Genomic DNA, 23,997 nt, shown 5'->3' with positions numbered 1-23,997 from the left:
AAGAAAAGGAGATTTAACAGTGTGCAAACTATCATTAAATATCCTTAATGTCACATGCTAGTAAAGATCATGCAATGCAGAATAAAGCCCTGCATGACAAAGAGATGCCAGATGTTCAAGCTTGCTTTAGAATAGTATGAGGAACATGAGACATTATTGCTGGTGCACACTGGATAATCGAGAAACCCAACCCAACCCCAAAAATAATATGCTTAATTGATATTGAAAGGCCTTCAACTGTATTAGTCATATTAAGTTTAAAAAATTGGTAATCCTAGAACATTTCATTGTCCTCATGAGAAACTTTTATTCAGGTTAGGAAACTACAATATGGACAGAATATAGCAAAACAGACTGCCTCCAGATTTGCCAAGGCACGAGGCAAGACTGTATATTCTCCCCTTATTTATTCAGTTTATATGCTGAACAGACATTAAAGGAAGTTGGACAGAAGATGAGCTTTGTTGTAAAATTGGAAGAAGAAACATCCCTGACCTGCACTGTGAGGATGACACTACTTTCATAGATGACAATGACAGGATCTGCAAACTCTAGTAATGAAATTCAGGGATTGAGAGTAAGAGCTCTATTGGTTTCTCTTCTAAGAATGTGGCAGGAGCAAGAGAGAATGGTTTGGAAAGAAGCAAACCCAACTAGCATCTTGAGGGTGAGTCCAGCTGTAGTGCTATACACCATTAAAATGCCAGGTATTTGAGATGTAAAAAATCTCTAACTAGTAGCAGAGTAGAAAAGGAGAATCGTAGGCAAACTTTGCCCACAGCTAGGAGTTCAGTCCTGACCAGTTCAAGGTTGACTCAGACTTCCATCCTTCTGAGGTCGGTAAAATGAGGACGCAGATTCTTCGGGGGAATATGCTGACATTGTAAACTGCCCAGAGAATGTTGTAAACTGCCCAGTATGGGATGGTATATAAGTTTAAGTGGTATTGCTATTGATAAAATCAGACCAAGATAAATCATTTCAGGTTTTTTCCCATCGTTAACATATAAACTGTACAATTCAATTGAAAAACAAACTGAAATCTTTTAGGGGGAAGGAATAACAATAAAAATGTACAATAACATGGCTGCATAAGTGTGAACACTCTTAAACTAATGCTTTGTTGTTTTTTCCTTCTTTCCTTTTTTTCTTCTCATTTCCATTACTCCCAATCGAACAGGTAATTCGTCTCTTCCACAATGTCAGCCAGGATACTATCCTGGATTTCAATTCCTTCACTAACTGGTTTGATGGTTGGTTAGAATAAATAGATTTTTTTTGCCTAAAAGGCCTTGTTTTTCATTGGCATTTCCCTACTCTTCTTCTTCCTTCTTTACTTTGTAACCATTGTTTCTGCTCCTTCTAAACCAGGCTTCTTTGCAAGAATTTTGGCCATTCATAAATAGTTACTAGTAGAAAGCAGGAAAAGGCAATTGTGTTAAAAAAATTAAAAATAATAAAGCTGCAAATTCTCCGAACTCTCCCCCAACCTTTTTTTTGGCACTACTTTCTGCCTACCCCCACCTCTCCTGTTGCAAATTCTTTCCCCATTTCCCTCTACTGTCCTTTCCCCATCTCACTTGCATACGTAAACTAGATCAGCTCTAGGATCATACATAACTCAAACATGGCTATGTTTCTGCTACCAATATAACCTTTTAATCATATCATCTAGGAAGCCATGGATATTCCATCTCAATGAAGTGTGGATGCTTGTCTCAATATTCCATCCTATTAACAATGAAATGCTTAGCAGCTTTGCTTTACAATAGAAAAATACATTTTTCTTTGTTTAAACATTTATCTCATTTGCTCAAAATGTGTCCATGACTCATCTCATTTAGATTTTTCACTCTTCAATCCCAAAATGTATAACCATCTGTCTTTCTATTGTTCAGGATCCCCATTTCTTACAAAGCCGTTATCATTGAATAAAATTTAGCCATTTCTCTCCTGCACTGTGCTCCTTCCTTTGGTGAAAATTCCAAAACTACATTTAAGAAGATTAAATTCTTTGGGGAAAATATAATTCTGGGAGTTGAAGTCCACATACCTTCAAGTTCCCAAAGCTGAGAAATACTGGTTGATGGACCTAGAGAAGGTCCTCATTAACAGACCAGGTAGGTATACATAGGATTGGGTGCTCTTCCAGGTTACCTGATCCTAGATCACCGAGAGCTTTAATGGTTAAAACCAGCACTTTAAACCAGCAGCATATGTTTGTATTGACCAGTCTGTTATAAGTCTGTTCCTCCTGGTTTAGAACAACATGCAGATACTGGTAATGATTTTCCCTCTGTGAGTTAGGCTGGCAACTGGCTTTTCTCAGGATGAAAAAGTTTTAAATTTTGATCTTTATGGCGGGGTTATATTTGAGCTTATATAGCTTTAGATTTTGTAATAGCTATTGGCCAGTAATAGTATGAAGGATACCAGTATGAAGGATAGCTAAGCTTGAAGAATCCCATTAAGATAAAACTGGTTGTAGTGTCTCCTACTGCTTAATACAAATAGTCCTCAGCTTATGACCAGGTGATTAACAACTGTTTGAAATTATAAAAGAACAATGCTTTACAGCCCATATAGCACTTCTAGCCATTGTAAGATGTTTTGCCACTGTATCCATAGTCACGTTGTATTTCGGGTGCTTGGCAGCAGACTTGCATTTATGATTGGTTCAAAATTAGACTTGCTATTTTTTATTGATTTTTAATTTGGTATTCTATTAAAATGTATGTTTGTATTCACACACACAAACACACTGCAAGTAATACAATATACATACTATTTCCTGCTATCATTAAACATGTTTTAATTTTATTTTAGACTGCAAATCCTAACAGTTTGATTTTTATAGTATTTTTTGTTTTTTTATATAAAATGTACAAGTTGTAATACAGAAGAAACATTTCTACAAAAAAATCTCAGAGATGGAATCTGTAAATTCAACAGCACAAGTAATAAATTTTAACTATCAGTGTAACAAATTTAAAAACATTTTAATTCCCAATATTTAATTAGTTTATTACCAGTACAATCCTGCATCTAATGTATAATGGTTATCCTAACAGTAATAGAGGCATTCAAGCACAGCTATGAGAATACACCAATTCCTTTTCTGTATCAAAATATCTTCATTTTGTCACATTCCTGATTGCTTCATAAAGATAACTAACATACTGCCATATTGTCTATAAATTCCTTTTTCTGAAAAGTTGAAATAGAAAACAGTTTACAATTTAATTAACAAAAGTTACTATTCTGGAGCCATTGTAAATGGCTCTTTTCATGACTATGCTAATGGGATTTGAGATTGAAACAGTATATTTTCTCTCTTCAGAGCAAATTTTACTGATTCTTCCCATACCGGCCTCATCAATGCTTAAGGTTTATTTACAGTTTGTACGATCTCTCTGTGAAGTTGTTTTCCAACAAGAAGTCTAAAGAACAGTGATATTCACATAATAATTAACTATAATTTACACCAGCAAATAATAAAAGAAATATGCTTTGGTAAGGGAACATTTTCTTTTCAATACCTAAATCATAGTTGAAATACAAGATTTGTTACAGCTTAAAACATTGTGGAGTCCTTGGTGCTGTTAGCTTGTATACATTTCATTACCTGACTAAGTAACATCAGCAGTGTTAGTATGGACTTTGTTCCGTTTATATATAGTAGCTTGCTTTGCTACTGGTTTGTTGGTGTAGTTTTCTTTTAAGGAGTTCCTTGATTAAGGTATTGTTTTCTGCTTCATTGTTTATATGGTGTTAATTCCTGCTTACCTGGGTATCAGCTGCTGGAAAGGATGTTTTCTGGTCTTTTTGTTTCCTTAGCTTTTTTATTATCTCTTGAATGGTGTAGCAATGTGGTTTATTTCTGATAGCTGATTTGTCTGACTACCAAGCTCAGAGGAATTTTCTAGTATTTTTGAATTTAGTTTCATCTAGGATACTCAGTTTCCAAGTTGGAACTATAGCAGAGTCTGTCCATATATTGTGAGATTAAGGAGTTTCGTTGTGTCTTCTGATTGCTGGTTGGTGTTCATAAGATCTGCTCCGTTTGTCTCTCCTATATAGTGGTTGTTTTGATCCTTACACTATATGATGTAGGCTTATTCTTGGGCTACACTGCAGTCCACACATCTTCAAGTTACCAAAGTTGAGAAACACTGTTATATAGTATTAGTTGTTTCTGAGATGTTTTCAATGTGTGGTAGAGTTGTTTTCATAACTTGTGTGTTTCCTTTTTCTGGTGTTTTGTTGCTGCAGTGTTTGTATTCTTCTGATTAATGGTCTTACACAGCAACTATTGTAGGAGGTTAGGTTGTTACTTTGGTAATGGAGCGCTTGATTGGTGTGGATTGTTTTTGATAGACTTGTGTTTGTAATTTGTCGTTATTTCCTCTGCTGATAAGGATATCCAGGAACTACTACCATGGAGAAAATCACACTTCCACCAATACTGGCAGGATATATATTGACACTGTATATAAACAGTGAGCAAATTCCATACTTACTAGTGCTAACGATGTTACCTAGTCAGGTAATGAAACATCTACAAAGAACCAAACTCACAGAGGACCAAGGACTCCACAGTTCAACCCTGAGCTACATATATTCTCTTTTATTGAAAACATTGTCTCCTTATTTTACAACATAGCAAGAGATGTTTGCGAGCAACAATTGAAATTTATCTCATCAATCAAAAGTTTTGATTTTATAGTATTTCCTAAAATAGCACTTTACAATCTTGGGAATTTTTGTACTGAGAAAAATCATATACAGATTTAAAAAGCTGCTGAATATAGTAATGTTAATTACAATTATTGCAACATGTTAGCAATGTTAGCTCACATACTGATGTAATACACATTTCAAGTGATAACTAAAATCATTTTAAATAATCTGACTTTTCCACATTTATATATATAAATTATCTGCTTTATACTAATCTGTAAACAATGAGGCATTCAATGCGTTTATCATGGCAGAAAAAGAAAAAGTGTTCTTTATTTCATTTTGTTTAATCCTCTTCCCATTAAACATGCAAACATTGTCATGACCATTTTTGGCTTCACTTCTACCAAGTCATCCGGTAAGGCATATATACAAGCACCAATTTTCCGAGCAATAGAAATAGCATACCTTGGGGGAAAAAAGGAGAAAAAAATACTCGTTTAGCATTACTTGTATTGGAAGTGTACCAAATGATGATTCCTTAGTAACTTTAGTCATTGCTAATGGGACAATAATTTTTCTTCACTCTTTTTTCTAGTCATAAACTATCACAATCCTACATGCTATATCCCATTCCAAATAGTTCCCCAACTCTCAGGACTAACTTTTCAAAGGAGCTATGAACAATATAGTTATATTTTTTAAAAAAGAAGTTGCATTGTATTCTTTTCACCAAATTATGAATAGTTTACAGCAGGTGTCAAACTGCCAGCCCATGGGCCAGATGCATCATCTGGAAGCCGCACCCACCCCATTGCCAGCAATGGCAAAACAGTCTCGATACGTCACGTGAGGTCGCGAGTTTGACATGTCTGGTTTACAGTCATAAATATGCATTAATATTTTAAACAATTTTTGTCTTTCTTTTCAACAGTTATTATGCAGTATCTAAAACATTGTGTACAATATTATTAAATATAAATTCCCCAGAACATTGCACAGTTTAAAATGCAATACAGAAATAAAAAAAACAGGATATGCTGTAAAAATATGTATTCTCTTAGAAGTTTACCAGAAAGTCTAAAACGGGTATCAGTACTTTGCACTGAATTCCAGAGGATCCTTTTAATATGACTTGATTGTAACAGATTTTAACTATTTTAATAAGATTTAGTATGTTATTTTATTAATTAGTTGTCTTGAGTGCTATGGGCAGAAACATCAAATTTAAAACATATAGTTAAATAATGCGGTAAAATCCAAACCAATTCAGAATGAAGTAGAAAAAAAATGTGGGGGGATATACACTAATTCCTAACATTTAAAAAAACATCTTAAGAAAACAAACACTTTGTTGCTTTAAAAAGGATAATGAGACCATACTGATTTATCATGACAGGGAACATCAAAGATGCATGCCTGCATCAATTCTCATTGAAACTGCCTTTGAAAATAGCCTGGAAGTTTGTTATACAAAATGACAGTAAAAGATAACAGACTCTACAATCCACTCTTCAGCTTATATAAATGCTGAAAATACATTTGAGAGAGAAGACTGTGTAGATATTCAGTTGTCATTTTCAGACAGCTTTCAAGGATAGCATTGTGCAGACCCTATTATAATCTAATCTCTAAATTGCAAAAACCTAGTGACAATAGCAAGACTTGGGTATTCCAGTAATATCTACAGCTCACATACAGGGATTCGAAAAACTCCCTATCAGGCCACTATGATTCAGAAGTGTTTCCAGTCACAGACAAAGTATTTTAGAAAGAGTATGGCCACATTCATAATAACAGATATTTCCAAAACTATCTGCCTAGTAACAACTTTATGAATTCAGTTTTATTGAGTGTACATTTAACCATCATGGTATACATTATCTCAGATCCCAGATATTGATTCAGGAAAGCAATTTTGTTTTTCAATTGAGTTTGTAAAAGAGGGACATTAGAGCTTGGTGTAATTAACATACTAACCATAAATAATAATCCTAGTTTACTTCAATGTTTATATTTTAACTTTTATGTTTTATATTTTAAATTTTATTTCATATAGTATGCCTTAGTTTGATTGTGATGCTTCTGACACAAACAAATTCAATTACCCCGTATTGTAGATTAAGGCTGAACACAGTTCAAAAATGATTTTTTTAAAAAGTGCTTCAGTCTTCTTGTGAGGACTGCTGCTAAATCATGCATATTTATTTTTCAGGCTTCCACATAAATCTATAAAAAGATGTTACTACTTTAGTGGACTGACATCAATGTAGAACATCTTTAATGTGACTCATTACAGATACATTAGAACAGGGGGTTGCTGGTTGCTGCCATGCCATGGACCAGGCAAACAAACGAAACCCCATCTGTGGAATGCAGGCAGCATGCAAAACCACTCCCCCTACAGTCCACAGAAAACCCTTTCTCCATGGAACCAGTCCCTGGTACCCAAAAGGTTGGGGGCTGCTGGATTAATGCAACTATAATGCAACTCATTACAATTACAATGGTCCTACTTAGATATTATTTCTAAATCTACTATTAAATATCATTTGATTTATGTCAAAAATGTCATGCTGCATGTAGTCTATTGACTGGGATTCTATTCTTTGCAGAAGTAAAGAATGTTGCATCATTATGTCTAATGCAAATCTTTTTCCAGTGAGGACTAGTCATTGAAGAAGGATATGTTTCCCAGGTTTAATATACTTTGTTAGATGCATGAAATATTTCCAGCCTTGGGTTTGATTGTGGAGCCTCTGTTGTACTTTAGTTTGATATGGCTGTTTTGACTGGGATATTATGTATTGTCATGTTTTAACTGTTTTATTGTTAATATGTTCTGCTAATATGTTTTAATATATTTTAATATGTTCTACACAGCCTAGATTATTTTAGAGCAGGCAAGCATAATAAATTTAATTACTATCACTACTATAACATCAATAATCATAACAATTGAAAGATTTAGATTTTGTACATTTCTCCCATTTGAAACTTAATAAAGTTAGCCTATACTAAAACATTATTCTTTAAAATGCCATGATTCTATAAACTATGGCACTTTAAAGGATTGCTTGTTGCTTTCATTCAACACGATAGTCTTCTGAAATATGCTGCAAGGACTTACTTAGCATTATTTAGCTTGTCTGTTGGTGTTAGATCTTCTCTCTTGACCATTTCTGGGCGGACTGCTTTTGGTGCGATAGCATCTATTAAATCTAATATTGGCAAACTAGTGCTTATAGATTGGTCCTGAAACAAAATACATTAAAGTATTAGTTATCAATAATTAATTATTTTCTGTTATCATAACTTGTCATCTTTAATTTGGTTTGTCATATCCTTTTCTCTTTTATCCAGTTATTGCCCATGATACATCAAACAAAAAGTCCTCAACATGTTTCTTTGGACCTCAAAGGTTTTGCTTCCTGAACACTTTTGAGTATATCTTATAGATTTTTGTCTCCTAATCACAAAAATAACTTGTAATTAATGTACCATGTACCGTTTTATAGACATTTCTTTTTAACACGATGGCAATGTACACCCTTCAGTTCCTGTTAGCTATGCTGCATACATGAAAGAAACATAAAAACATGAAAGTGTTTGTTGAAGCACATCCAGTATTCCACAATATCTATGGAAATCTAAAAATAGTTGTTCTGCTGCTTGGAATGTAGTTTGGTTAAACCAAGCATAAGCATGGTATAGGATCTCCTGCTCGAATAGGGGGTTGGATTAGAAGGCCTCCAAGATCCCTTCCAACCTTAGAACATATGTTCTAAGTACTGTTGTTACATATGCAAATAGGACAATTGTGCAAGATATTTGTATTAAATTAAAAATAAATGGCTACTCGATTACTATTTCCTTCTACATGCTTATAAATAGTATATAGTACTCTGATTCTTTGTGGAATCTCTTTATGAGATGATCAATGGCTATTACATTTTATTCCTGGGATTCTAAGATGTACTTCTGTCTTAAAATAGCAGGTGGTATTGCTGTATTCAGCATCCTTTTAACAGCTCAAGCGGATGAGTGTTCTTATCCATGACATCAAGTTATCAGCAGGAGGTGCCCTAGAATGATGTAATTAGCTCTGCTTTAAGAGTTTCACCATGCTTTTCTTACCCAGGAGATTAAAGCTATGGTTTCAAGATTGGCTCATTCTTTTTAAGTTCCATCATGAACACTGTATTATCTGAAAGCAGTATTTTACTATTCCTTTTGAGCTACTAAATTGATGTTTCTTAATACAGTGATTGGATATATAATTTTCGTTCTAATTATAGATCACGTTGGCCTGTTGTAACTCTGCTGTCCCTATTTTTCTTAAGTGTATCTCTTGTACTCCATTGTTGAGATAAAAAATGGCAAAGGAAAGCGGGATTTCTGAAAAACATTTTGGCTAACTGGTCATAAAACTATTTTCTATAGTATTGCTGGTGTTTCCATGATCAGTATGCACTTTAGAATACTGTACTTGTTTAAGGCTGATTGAAGGTGTGGCAAAATTTAATGTGTAGATGGAAATAAAAATTGAATTGAAGTAACATTACTTCAGTTTGCATGAGAAAATAATATTAAAACTCAAGGATCTGTTGGTAAATGAATATTTGAAGATATTTTTACAAAGTTTTTGATATAAATTGGTTGTTCTCAAAATATTTATGATAAAAATGCTTTCTCTGAAGAATACTTTTGTTACTTTTAATACTTTTATGATGCATAAACTGCCTCTGTATGTATTTGACTATGATACAACAACTGTAACATAGGTACAAAATTTTACTCTTTGATAGAAGGTTCTTCCTCTGTTTTTAATCATCATGTATAATTTCCTCATTCCTTCCACAAAAATATTTTTCATCTAGTTCTACAGAAAAATAGATATGATGGCCCATGACAAAGATAGTAATATATATGCACATATAGTTATCCAGAATCTCATCTGTTTTTATATTTTAAAATCTAGTATTTTAAGCATTTTTAAAAAGTGTTGTATTTTTGCTACAAATTCATTCTCATCCAGGTTTTCTCTATGTAATTAATATAATATTCCCTTTATTTGATAGTCTTATTACCTTGAAGCTAGATATTGAAGTGGTCTTATTTGCATTTGCAAGAGTTTGATTCACCCATTTAATAATAGTTTCATCATTTACTTTCTCCCCTTCTCCAAGGTCTGATAGTACATTCAGAGTAAACCTGTAATAGATAGTATATGTAACTGGTAATGTTCCTTGATTTATGACCATTCAAAGTTACAACAGTGCTAAAAAAGTGACTTACAACTGGTCCTTGCACTTACAAGTGTTACAGCATCTCCATGATCTTGTGAGAGATGCTAGTATGCAGATGCAAACTCAAAGTTGCTTGGACTGATGGAGGAGTCCTGTGCTGATGGGCAGAAGGAATTATGGAGAAAGATGGAAATAAACTCTTGTAGTGTATGTGGGACTGGAAATTCACTGCCAATCTCTTTCACCCAATCTTTTCCTCAGATCTCAACTTTCTCCTCCATTTTATCTAGCATTTATTTAAATGCTGGGAAAATACTAATGTGGAGTACAGTATGCAGATGGTAGCAGTTCTGCATATATATCCAAATATTTTGAGCAAAATATTTCAACATTGGACATACTGAAGGATATTTTTGAACAGTGGGCCCCAAAATTAATTTTAACAGTGTCTGCCTCTATAGATTGTGTTTAAAAGATAGTATGAAAGAACAAGTGTTACCTGACAAGAGTCAGACTATCTGAAAATGAATCTAAAAATGACAAGCTACAAGAATGACATGGGAAAAGATGTAACACTGGACATATAAAAGTAACTGGCTGATGTCTTGATGATTAAAGGAATATACAAATTACAAACCAACAGATTGACCTGAATAATTTTCCAATATTGGATTTCCAAAAGAGTCTTGTTAAAGTTTTCAGGAATTTTGTGAGAAAAGACAAAGAAAAATGAAAAGAAATAAAGTTCTAGGACATTCTTTAAAGGCACCAAAAATCAAGATTGTTAAAAAGAAAAAAGAATATAAAGTTGGTTTATTTAATCAAGATTAAATAAATATTTTAGATATGTTATATCTGGTAGCTGAAAATGATGAAGACTGAAATGATGAAGCTCAAGGATTTATTTATAGGTAAGAGATGGGATATGGGAAGAAGAGATAATTAGTTGTATTTTTAAAAAAGGTGGCAAGTTACTAAAATTGTTTATACTTGTTTTGATGAAGGAGGAAATTACATATATATTTCTTTTTTCTCTCTCCTATATTCATATTCAGAATATTTTTCCTTTTCTGTTTTTTTTCTATTTTTATTTTTAGCACTTTCTATTTTTATTTTTTCTTTAGTTTGTATTAGTTTTATTGTTGCAAATGTAATTATTAAAACAGTTACTATATACAAAGACAGAATCTGCTATTAAGTTGTGTCTACTAAGATTGCTTGCTGAGATAGACTACTATGTGTAAATTGTGATAATTGGGGAGGGAAGAATTTTCAGCAGGAGCTCTTTTATATAAAGTCTTTGAAAACTTTTACATGGTCAAGAAATCCAGGCTCTGATATCAGAGAATTGCCCCAAGATTCTGAGGCAGATCAATTCTTCCTGAAGGCTATCTCTGATTTATATCAAAGTCAGGTAGAAGATAGCTCTAAGGGACCCAATGGTGTGGAATGGGAGAAAGATAACTTGGGGGTGGTGGTGCTGCAGCATCCCTGCAGTTGGTTGTAAAGATGAATTTTGTTCATGTGATCATAGGGGTGCTACATCGGGTACAAATGGTAAGTCCTTTTATTCAGTGCCATTTTAATTTAGAACAATGCTAAAGGAATTATCATAAGTTGTTGACTACCTGTAGTGACAGCACTGGAGTGCCCACAATTTTGCCACATTTCAATCCCACAGCAATCATGTGTCCTGGATTTTGGAGGATTTTTTAAGTTAGACCATTTGAACTACACTGATTCAAAAATTATTGCCCTATGATGCACCATTTGCCCAATTGAAGATTACAAACAATTAAACAGACATGAGAATTTTAGCAGTATATAGATATATGTATGGTTTTCTAGGTTGCAACTATTTTTACAAACTTATAACTCCTTTGTAACATGGCAGACATGCAAAGCAGCGTACTGCATATTTATTGTACATTTTGAAAAAGGCATAAATGATAAAAAGTGGGGGGAAAACCTAGAGTTATCATCTGGATTTTAAACTGCTGATTGAATAAATGAAGAACACTTATAGAAAAAGTTCTGGTCTAGTGGTTAAGGGCTTAGGATAAAAACCAGGAGACTGCGAGTTCTAGTCCTGCCTTAGGCATGAAAGCCTGGGGGACTTTGGGCCAGTCACGCTTTCTCAGCCCAACCTACCACATAGATCTGGGGTTTTTTTTCTTTTGTGGGGAAAAATAGGAGAAGGAAGGAGTATTAGGTATGTTCACCACTTCTGAGTTATTTATAAAAATAATAAAGGCTGGATATAAATACAGCCTAGTTAAACCACTGGATTTAGTGAGATGTAAGAAAGCCTCACCTTCTCATTAATTGCCAGACTAGTGCCAAGGTCAAGGTTGAGTTGCCTTCGTTGAGATCTTTTCCACCAATTCCAACCAATGAAAATCTGGCCTTTGTCTTTCCCAGTTCTACTGCATAGTTACAATTTTCAATCTAAAAACATTTGATTATAGATACAAATCACAGTTATTATCCAGATTTTTTAAAAGCAGATATTTTGACCTGAAACTTTTTGAAGGAAAAAAAATACCTCAAGGAATGCACATTTTTACTTTCTTTGATGTATTCAGTTAGAAAACATTTTGAATAAGGTATCATTTGGATTTGCCAAACATATAGGAAGTCCCACAAGGAGACATTAGTATTTAGTTTCTAATTAATTCTTTAGATTAAATCGCTATATTTTGTTATGCAATTCTGCCCTCACATTTGCTATGTCTCAGAAATCCAAATGATTTAAGTTTACATTAAAGTAGAGGCATGTTTCTGCTGCGGAATGCATAAAAATTCTTTATTTCCCAGAGGTATCTATTTGAAAATAATAAATTTGGCATGTGACATTATTAAGTAAGATGTTCAAAACTGGTGATGAATATGTACGATTGGCAATTGCTCTTTAGCTTTCCTGTAAGGTTTTTAAATGATTATGAAAAATAGTGGAAACGTTGCCAGAGCTCTGGTTTGCCTGTAGACTTTTTAACAGTATATATTTGCATTATGATATGCTAATAAAGAAAATCCCAGCACTGTATGTGAACAATATATAAAATACTTTGTTATTGATCAAAGAGTAATTTAAGCTTCTCTTTTTAAATCTTATTTATGGCTATGTAGATTATATCCTGAGATCTCTCATCAGTCAGCCACCTGATGTTGTATCACTAAACATGTCTTTACTGTACACTGCTTTTGCTGATATCCATGTTATTAGTGGTGGTGGTGGTCTATTGTTCATATGTCAATGCTTGGATATTAGCCAAATAGTAACATGGAAGGTACTTCAGTGCTTAGTTTCAAAATTAAGTTACAAATTTCTACTTGGCTTTGTGAATCACAAATAGAACCATAAAAATTATCAGTAGATATATTAATTTATACATATGCTATCTATCTCTACTATGTTTGCTTGTAACTGAGATAGACGAATATAAATTAGTGGTGATTATATAGGTACCAGAGTTCCTAACACAGAAATATTTACCAACCTTTTTCATGTTACCCCCAAGTGCAGGATATGGTGGTTTGTTGACATGACTCCATTCTACAGGTACACGGACCATTTCATAGAGTTGAAAGATTACTAAACCATCAGCAAGATCACTGGCAAGGTGAGGGAGAAAAAAAGTTCTTCTGATTAAAAGCAAAACAATTATCCTTTAATTAATCAGAAAACAGATATTTTCACTGCTTCTATGTTTTTGAAATTTCCCATTTAAATTATTCATTAAAACCATTACAACTCACAAGACTATTTTAATTATTGTGATTGGTTGCAGTCAGCCAGATGTTTACACTGGATTTGGCATTTTTATCCACCTATCAAGTCCTTCCCAGGGACATGGGATAGGCAGATGTGGATGTTTAACGGTTTTAGTGGTATCATTGCATAATGTAAGCTGTTCCAAGTAAAGCTGCCTTTTGCAATTGACTGATGAGGAATTTGTCAATGCTGATGGTGTTCAAGTGATGCTTCAATTGTTTTAAGATTGCATTTAAGGCAGCTATTACGTACTACCTTAGCTTTCTTTTGCCATAATTGTTCTATTTCTGTTTGCAGGTCTTTGTATTTTGTTATCTTCTCCAGTTGTTTTTCTTCTATTCTCTTGTCTCCAGATATTGCCATGTCCATTACTAAGACTTTGTCTTTGTTATTGACAATTAAGTATGGGATATTATGTGACAAGTGTCTGTCAGTTTGAATTCTAAAGTCCCAGAGCACTTTAAATCCTTCATTTTCTATTTCTCTATGTTCCCACCAGTTCTTGTTTGCAGACAAATGATATTACTTGCAGATCTTCCAATTATTATTGTGTACACAAAAATGTGAATTCAGAGCTTCCAGTTCTTTAGCTGGTGTTGGCCTTCATGCACAACGAGTTCTTTCCAAGAACTTAGAATGTCATAATATATTGGCATAGTAGATCCAAGCAATGTATACTTTGTAAGTAATAGGTGGAATGCACAGATTTTCTAAATGCCATCCAAGATTTGTGCTGATAACCAATGGGACCACTATGGATGATTTATGCCATAATCTTTCAATTTTGATTTTCAGATCTTGATACTTTGTGTAATCTGGTATGCTAATTTAACATTTTGTATTCAAAAATCTCACAATATACTGTAACAATAACACATATTGTAATATATTGTTACTTATCACATTTATACAGCTGCCCATCTCACACAGGGTAACTTTGGGTGGCATACTATGAAACAAATAAACCTTATTTTAAAACCACGTAAACACTTAAATAATTAAGCATAAAGAAGAATAAGATTTCAAGAAAGTTAAAATCAGAATGTTATACATGGTGCAACCAATGTGTGGGCTCCCTGCTGCCAGGAGATCCCTTATCAGCCTCCCAGACTGACATCACTCCCAAAGAGTAGGACACACAAGATTAGTTAATTGTACTTTATTATAGGGCTACATTAATAAATTTTTGCCAGACTAAAATACAAATCTCCTATATTGTGAGATTTTTGAATACAAAATGATAAATTAGCACACCAGATTACACAAAGTATCAAAGTATCTTTTCACTTAATTGGAATTGGTCAATGACTCCAAGCAGCCATCTGAAAGAGATTTGGTTGAAGCACAGCTGCAGCAGGACAGCCCTGAGGCTTCAGGTGGGGAAAGCATGCAGCTGCAGCCAATTTGATGAGGAAGAGGAACTGCTTGATCTGATCTGAGGAACTGATCTGAGAACACATAGGATAGAGAAAAGTCAGGCAGCAAAANGATTGACACCGTGCCTTAACTTGGATTGTGCTTGTGAATGCTAAACTTTTCTTGCCTTGTGAACCCTCTTGAATTGTGGATTTAATTTTGCCTGGTGTTTTTATCTTGTTTGGGAAACTTTCAAGTGCCTTATGGATTCATTGGCCATTGCTCTTTGAATTAACATCAGTCTGCTTTTGGCTGGATTTCATTGAGACAGTTCTGGGCTTTTGGTGAAGGGAATTGCTAGGGAATATTAATAAACTCTCTAAACCAAGGATGTCAAACTGCTGGCCCACGGGCTGGTTGCATCATGTGGAGGCCCTGCCCATCCCAGCTCCAGCAATGTGAAAAAAGTCACAATAGATAGCAATGTTCCAATATCTCAGGAGCTGCCACAGAGAAGAGGGAGTCAAGCTATTTTCCAAAGCGCCTGAAGGCAGGACAAGAAGCAACGGATGGAAACTAATCAAGGAGAGAAGCAACCTAGAACTAAGGAGAAACTTCCTGATAGTTAGAACAATTAACCAGTGGAACAACCTGCCTCCAGAAGTGGTGAATGCTCCACCACTGGAAGTTTTTAAGAAGAAACTGGACAGCCGAAATGGTATAGGGTTACCTGCCTGAGCAGGAGGTTGGACTTGATGACCTCCAAGGTCCCTTCCAACTTTATTATTATTATTATAGGTCGTGACACATCACATGATGCGATGAGTTTGACACCCATGCTCTATACCACTGTTATGTGTACATATGAGTAAGTGGGATAGCACATAATGGGACAAGATGTAATTGGGGAGAGGCAATACCTCAACCTGTCCTAATGCCACATAGGGCTTTAAAGGTCAAAAACAGCATCTTGAATTCTATCTGGAAGTGAACTAATAATCAATGCAAATCATGGAGGTGTGTGTGTTCGCCTAAGGCAGGGGTGTCAAACTGCCGGCCTGCGGACCGGTTGCATCATACAGAGGCCGCACCCACCCCAGCTCCGGCAATGCAAAAAAAGTCACGATACGTTGTGACATGTCACGTGACGCGGCAAGTTTGATACCCGTGTCCTAAGGGCACACATAACACAATAACAGAATTGGAATAGACCTTGGAAGTCTTCTAGTCCAATCCCCTGCTCAAGCAGGAAACCGTATAAAGGTAACTTTATCATACCACTGCATTTTGCACCAGCTGAAGCTTTTAAATACTTTTCAAAGACAGCCTCATGTAGAGCATATTTAAGTACTTTATTTGGGAGGTGAGCAGAACTTCATGGTTTCTGAACAAATACAACTGGCACACAACAGAAATTTGTGTAAAGGCCCAACTAGCCTGTATCTACTCCTCAAGCAGAAGTCTTGAAAGTAGAAAGAACCCCAGATTGCACACTGGGTCTGTCTGGACCAGTGCCACCCCATCTAGCACCAAAGATGGTAAAATACCAGATCCTGAAGACCCAAAACAATTTAGTTTTATTGTTCCCCATTCAGTTTCGCAGCCTCCAGGCACCAAGACAAGACATCAACAGCACTGCTTAATTTACCAGGGTCACAGAGATATATAATAATCCCATGGCAACAAATGATCTCACTGAGCAATTTCATGTAGATGTTAAATAGGAAGGCGGGAAAGCTCTGAATTTTGCAAGGGTCATGGGCAGAGCCTTTCACTGCCAATCAATACCAACTAATGCTGGCCCCATAGGAAGGAAGAGAACCAGCCCAATATTGTGCCACCCCCAATAATTGAAGCTCATCCAGAAAGATACTATGATTAATGGTATTGAAAGTCGTTGAGAAGGCAAGAAGAGCCAGGATGGATGCCCTACCTCCACCTGATCCCATCAGAGATCATCCAAATCAATGTTGTTTCTGTATCCAGAAACACGTCCAGGTCTGGATCCTGACTGAACCTGCTGTGTGATCACCACCGCCATGAGTTTCCCTAAAACAGGGAGGTGTGACACTGGCTGGAGGTTGTCCTGTACAGTGGGATCCAGTGATGATGACTTTAGGAGGGGGCAAATCAACACTTCCTTAAGAGGTGAAGAAAAAAACCCACCTCAAGGATAAATTCACCCCAACAAAAACTCATTCACATATCACTCCTCCCCCCACCCAGCAGTCTTAGCCAATTATGGGGGTGCATGAGTTTCATGAGCAAGTGGTCATATGGATCCTTTCTACTTCCTCAGGGACAACAGATTTGAACTGTTCCATATTGAATTATCATTATTACATTTAGGGGGAATCCAATGAAATGTAATATAATAATAAACTATTACCATCTTTATTTCATTATAAAATAGTACTGTATTGAAACAATACTTATTCAAGAGGTATATCAGAAAGAACATGCAATGTAGGCTCTCAAATTGCTCCTAGAATTGATAGTTGTCTGTAAAAAAAAAATCAACTTTGCATTCTAGCCACCAGTTCAATTCTCCAATATCTTTAGGGTCATATTCAAATCGTCAATATACCTAAAAATAATACTGCCCACCTTGCCCCTTGGATGCAGATATAAAATAAGCATTAATTCAAATAAGCTTAAATGAATCAGCACAGGTGTACTAGGAAAAATGGTGACTGAAGTTGGTACTACTGCATTACCACGTATAATTTTATATCAAACCTTGAAACAAAGGAACAATCTAAAACACTTAAGAGCATTGGTATATTTCAGCATACTTTATCTGAGCAAGGTTTGCTCAGGGTAAAAACTACATAAGGATTTATTTTTTTACCTGTATAAGTGATTAATATAAGGAGTTACACCCAATGAATTCATCCAATTTCTAAATGTTCTTTCTTCCTTACTTTCACCTACAGTACAAAGATGATAATTTAATTATATTCTGATTTTTGGTCTGTTTTTAAAACTATTGAATCCCATATAGAAGGTATGATATCACAAAGCAGGAGAAAGAAATGCTATCATAAAGTGGAAAGATATATAAATGGGTGAAGAATAAACAAATCTGAATTAAATCAAACTATAAAAAGGATACTTACTGTGCAAAAATACTTAGAGCACAGTAATAGCAAAAAAAAAAAAAAACCATCAAATTGCATGTTTGGGGTCTATATGACTAGATCTAGTCAAAGCCCATTTCAGCTGCCTATAATACTGGCCAATAGGATTGGTAACTGGCACAGTTCAGGAAAAATCTATATTTTCTTTTGCAGCCTTCATTATTTGACATTTCTTCACAGTGTACCAGTTCTCATTAAAATCATGCATTAATTGTGTCATTATTTCATATATATATGTTGAGAAATATATATATGTGAAATGTTATCCAATTGCTTATTCACTAATCTTATTATATAAATTGGCACTATAATCCCTTTTGGGATTAATTATTAAGGTTTGTTTCAAAAGGTATTTCAATCTGTAACTGAAATATATTCTGAATACTTCAGAGTGAATTAACATGCTTCCAAGAAAATTGGTTATAGAAAGAAGGGATGCTAAAGAGTACATTTGGCAAATTCACAATAAAAATTAAAACTTCATGCTAAATAATGCAGAAAATAACATGCAAGCTGAAAAAATCAATTCTGATTGAAAGAACTGTGAAAGTAAAAAAAAGGTTATATTTAATATGCCACTCTAAAATAAAATTCTTAAACTTCTTCATTACCACCCACTATCACTATAACTTTCATTCTTGTTCACGCGTTTGCTTTCTGTGGGATAGATATGAATAATAGATAACCAACACAAACTGGAACATGGTAATAACATGCCTTGTGGCACTTTTCTTCTGTAATCGCAATGTTGGGCAGCAATAGGCATACATAGAGATCAGAAACGGATATGATCAAACATGCTGATTATTTTTCACTTTCTCAAAATAGAAAAATGCTGAATATTTAATTTTGGTCATCAAAATAGGACTAACTTCAAATTCATTTTGCAAGGAAAATAAATCTATCCATCTTTAATCATGACTGTATTGAGGATAAGATATATTTCTCCATTGGGTTTTATAGCCATGCAGCTCTCAGTACTGCCAATCAAAACACAATTCATTTTGTCTATCTTTTACTCTTATTGTATTATTTCTAATATTTGAATATTTTATAATAAAATTAAAATGGAATTACAGGTAGTCCTCAAACTATCCCTGCATGGCCAGAGATATTTCCAAGTTAAGACAGCATTTGAACCAATGGTAGTTACAACCAGTCCTTGGAGTTCCATTGGACTTGTCACATGATGTCAACCTGGGTAATTGTCACATGATGTCAACCTGGGTAATTGGCAACCAGTTCACCATTACAACTGCTTACCAAGCTTCCTGAAATCATGTCATCTGCAATCTTTCCTGCTGGTTTTCCCAGAAAGTCAAGTCACTGGGTATGTCACCCACCTGCACATCCTCCCCCAGCCCCACTGCACGTGTACTGGCTGGCACCCTCTCAACTGTGTGGCACCTCTTGGGCATCCTTGCAGACCTGAACAACACCTCTCTTGTATCTTCCTAGACCTGTACCCTGCTTCTTGCCATAGCCATACTGACCTGCATGGTGCCTCTCACGCATCCCCTCACAACCTTGCTCCATCAGTTCTGGCAACCTGTGCTCTGCTGGCCCTGCCACTCCCAGTTGATATTTGCTGTTTTTTCCTCCTGCTGCTGAGGAGGCCAGTAGAGTGCAGGGTGGCAGAGTTGGCAGAGTGTTGGGGGCCAAAATTATAGAGATGGGGGGAGACAGGCAGCTGAATGGAGTTCAAAAGGAGGCAGTCTTACCCATGCTTACTGAGGCTCAGAGCTGGGAAGTACCAACCCAGCAATGGTTTGGATTGGGATGGGTCCTTGCCTAAGGACTGGGTAGGATTTGTTTAATGATGGCAATGGGTACTAAGAGGATTACTGTGGCTAAGCAATCACGTGATATCACGTTTTTTGACCAAATTGCTTAGTGATGGAAAATGTGATCCAAATTCTGCTTAACTGAGGACTACCTGTAAAACTATAAGAACAGCACCTAATCTCAGCCTTATCACACAAAATAGGACTTATCTGATGGGATGGCACAAATTATATCAGCTTAAATTTCTGCCACGGACTGCAGATATGTGAGGGGAAAGCCCTTGTGTTTTCAAGAATTATCCAGCAACCATTTCAATATGCTATGCTATGAGGAATATAGAATGCCATATTATTCTGTCTGTCTTTGAAATGTTTCCAATCCAGTTCATAGTGATAACACTACTAGCAACTTCTAACTTTATTACAACTGTGATAATTACTATAAATCTTAAAAAACTATGTTTATTTTTTTATATTTGCCTTGTTTTTTTCTCCATAATTTTCTTTTATAAGCCTAAGGCAGAAAACTGTTTTGGATACATGCCTTGAACAAATAGTTGAATTTAGGGAACAGAATTTTCACTCTTAACAACTTGATCTTTTCATTCACATTTGTGAGGTTTCATATCATGACTCCCAAGAACTCAATTATGTAATCAAGTAAAGTTAAGCTGGCATTTTATATGACTTTAAAATAAATGTCTAATACTAATATTTTTACACAGCTGTAATGGCATATTAAAAGAAAAACAACAGGTCATAAAAGCAGGACAGATACAAAGAGGGCAGTCATAACAGTAATAGAATGAAAGGGAAAACAGATTTCAAAATATACTTTGACAAGCCAAAAGCCTCAACTAAATACAGTACCTACAGTAGGAGGAGTCAAATCTGCATTTTTGAAGAAAGATTGGAAAGTTATGAAACACAAGATTATGAGCACTAGCTTAATTTCAGTATTTGAGTGTGCTTAACTCCTAAAAAACACTTTAAGATCCAAGATCTTGATGTAATTGGAACTCCTCCCCATCCATATACCCTATCTCCAGAAATAGGTATTTCTTACATTCAAAAAAGCAGAGGAACTTCAATTATACAGGTTGTCCTTCCCTTATGACAATAGAGACCAAAATTTCCATTGCTAAGCAACAGAATTATTAAATGAGTTTTGCCCCTTTTTACATCCTTTTAGACAGTTGTTAAGTGAATCACTGCAACTAAGTTAGTAATTTGGTGGTTAAGTAAATCTCACCTCCCCATTGACTTTGTGAGGTCATATGAGCCCCGAATACTGCAACTATCATAAATACATGTCAGTTGCCAAATGGATGCTGCAATTGTCATAAGTAAAAAACAATCATAAATCACTTTTTAGTGCCATTGTAACTTCAAATGATCACTAAAGGAATGATTGTAAATTGAGGACTACCTGTATTGGGGGAATCTTTTCCATTCTTAACTTTTGCAATTAGATTTATAGGTCTTTGTGTGTGACTCCAAATTCATGTAAAATTATATGGGTGGGAGCATGGTTGGAGAAAACACTGTGAACTAAACTTTCAAGTGAAATAATATCATTTATGTTAGAGAACAAGGGACTTGATGTCAGAGAAACTTTTCACAGACAAGATGGAGTTGTTACTGATACAGAAGGTGGACTTCAGGATTTGGGGAAAATGCCTGCTCTGGAAAAATGTACATTTTCCATTAAGGATCAGATTTGCAATCTGGGAGTCCCTTTTGAATCCAGCATTAAATCCTGGACCATTAATAAAATAAAAATATGCTTTTATCGACTTTGGTTGATAAATCATGTCCATAAGTGAAGAAGAAAAGCTTGTACACTGACAACCAAAGACTGCAGTTGTCTTTATGGAATGGTTTTGAAGACAGTCCAGAAACTCAGCTGGCTAGAATTTGGCAATACTTCACTCTCCTTAGGATTTAGAAAGAAGCTCAAATCATAGTCAAATCTTTTAATCTGGTTTAGCATTTGTTTTAACTAAACTGTTGCCGTTTTAATTGTATTGCTCTAAGCTGTCCTAAGACATTAAGGAAGAGGCAGCAGGCAAGTACACTATTAAACAAACAGGAAACAATATCCCCATTAGATTATTTAAATTAAGAAATAATAAACAACCAAAAACAAATATTTCTCTAATATCTCTATTAATATGTGTTGAAGTTACTTACCTTCTAATAAATTGAAATCATAAGAATTGTTTTTAGGCTTCTGTAGGGCAGGGTAAGTATTAAAGAGGTTTGCAACAAAGGCTATATTAAGTTTAGGGTTGCCTGCAACCACATCTGTAGGAGTCACAAACTGTTTGCAACCCAATTTATCTGCTTGTTGAAGCATATATTCAGCCCTCCTCAGATCATTTGGTTCCTGGGGAAAAATAAATTGCAAATTTAAAATAAAATATATGCACCCAAGTTTGCATTAGACATAAAATTCTAGTTACAGAAGCAAACCAGAAATCCTGGTTTTGCAGAATTCCTGATTGCATTTAAATGCATTTAGAATCTGCTTTGGATCAGTTATAGTAGTTCACCATACTCTTCCATCAGAAAATCTAAAGGAAACAATTGTTTTCATTAAACACAAAATAACATTCTCAGAGGTTTCTTATATAATCTCCAAGAACAGACTCTGACTAGGCAAACACAATACGGTAATCAAGAATATATTATGAAAAAAGAAAAGCAGCCTATACAATGGTGAAAAAGGTAACATGCTTTGCTGTTATATTCCTAGAAGAGTTCTTCTGAAAATACTATCTGTTTTGTTTTCCTTTATTTAAGATATGTCAAACTTGCGACATCACGTGATGTCGCATGATGTATTGGAGCTTTTCCCCCATTGCCGGCAATGGGGTGGGCGTGGTTTCCTTGTGACACCTCCGGCCCATGGGCCGGCAGTTTGACACCCCTGCGTTTATTTTCTCATTTTCTACTTGTTAAGGGATTGTTAAGGTTTTACAAATGTTTCGAAACAGGTGCCTCTAAACGTATGGAAACACATTCAAAGCATAATGTTTGAATAAGCAGCCATGTCTTTTTCAAATTTACATGTCTGTTTGGGAAATTTTTCAGTCTCAATGCTATAACTTGGTTCTCCAACCTAGCCAGCGTTTGTAATCTGAAAGGTTTAATGGAACACTTACATTAAAGCCTGAAAGATCAATCACAATGGCTGTTTTTCCATTGTTGCCTTGTTTGGGTGCAATTTGATTCAAAAGATGATAGTAAGCTTTTGAGTCCTGAAATGAACAATGTAAATTTTAAACAAAAATTATTCATGTACACTGATCTGATGCTGAATTACTGGAATCATTATACTAATATGCTGCTGTCATATTCTATATAGGTTCTGTATAGAACATAGCTTGTTACTGAATTTTCATCTCTCTCTCGGAGGATACCCTTCTGAAAAAGACAAAGTATAGGATTATACTCAGGATGTATCTGCAGATTTATAGCAATAAAAAGGTGCCTGGATAAACTGCTAAAAAAATACAGGAGTTGATCTTGATGGAGAGCATCATCAAGTGTTACTGGCTCACAACAGAGACTTTGCAGAACCAGAAGAACTCCTCAGCTTAAAGTTCAGCTTATACATGAATTGAATCTCTATATACAGGAATCTAGGCTCACTTGTTTTCCTCTGGATCCAAAGTTCTAAACAATTCCAGTTGCAACTGTCCCACTTTTCTGGATACCAGAGCTTTTGGGAATTGTACTACATACAAGTTTAATAATATAATAAAAAGTAAGGAAATTATTTATGTTATTTCCTTATTTTATGTTTTAAGTATTAATTTGGTTCCATAATTCTTGATTCTAGAAATGATATTTTTCTTATAATCATAAGACTTAATTTTATATGCATTATTCTTCTACAAGTTTTATAAATGGCTTTTTGAGACCATGGAATTCCTTATCTGTCAGTCAAGTTTTATATACTCCATTCCAATAGAACTACACCCAGCCTCCTGGAGAAGACATTAAAC

The 23,997-nt window shown here is 35.0% G+C and overlaps 1 protein-coding gene across 1 annotated transcript; it reads right to left on the bottom strand.

Annotated features, from left to right (window-relative positions):
* Nucleotides 1–2,726: 2,726 nt before the first annotated feature.
* LOC107292754 (plastin-1-like) lies at nucleotides 2,727–23,247 on the bottom strand (the record flags this gene model as incomplete). The annotated part of the gene is made up of 8 exons (XM_015821870.1): nucleotides 2,727–5,148; nucleotides 7,811–7,935; nucleotides 9,771–9,894; nucleotides 12,244–12,377; nucleotides 13,430–13,544; nucleotides 17,912–17,990; nucleotides 22,178–22,373; nucleotides 23,152–23,247. Coding segments are annotated over 8 exons (1,005 nt in total), but the record flags the coding sequence as incomplete, so codon positions are not given.
* Nucleotides 23,248–23,997: the final 750 nt, after the last annotated feature.

The sequence above is a fragment of the Protobothrops mucrosquamatus genome, unplaced genomic scaffold (genome assembly GCF_001527695.2).
Source record: "Protobothrops mucrosquamatus isolate PMUCROS unplaced genomic scaffold, P.Mucros_1.0 scaffold1415, whole genome shotgun sequence".
Taxonomy (NCBI): domain Eukaryota; kingdom Metazoa; phylum Chordata; class Lepidosauria; order Squamata; family Viperidae; genus Protobothrops; species Protobothrops mucrosquamatus.
This window is presented reverse-complemented; position numbering and strand designations above follow the sequence as displayed.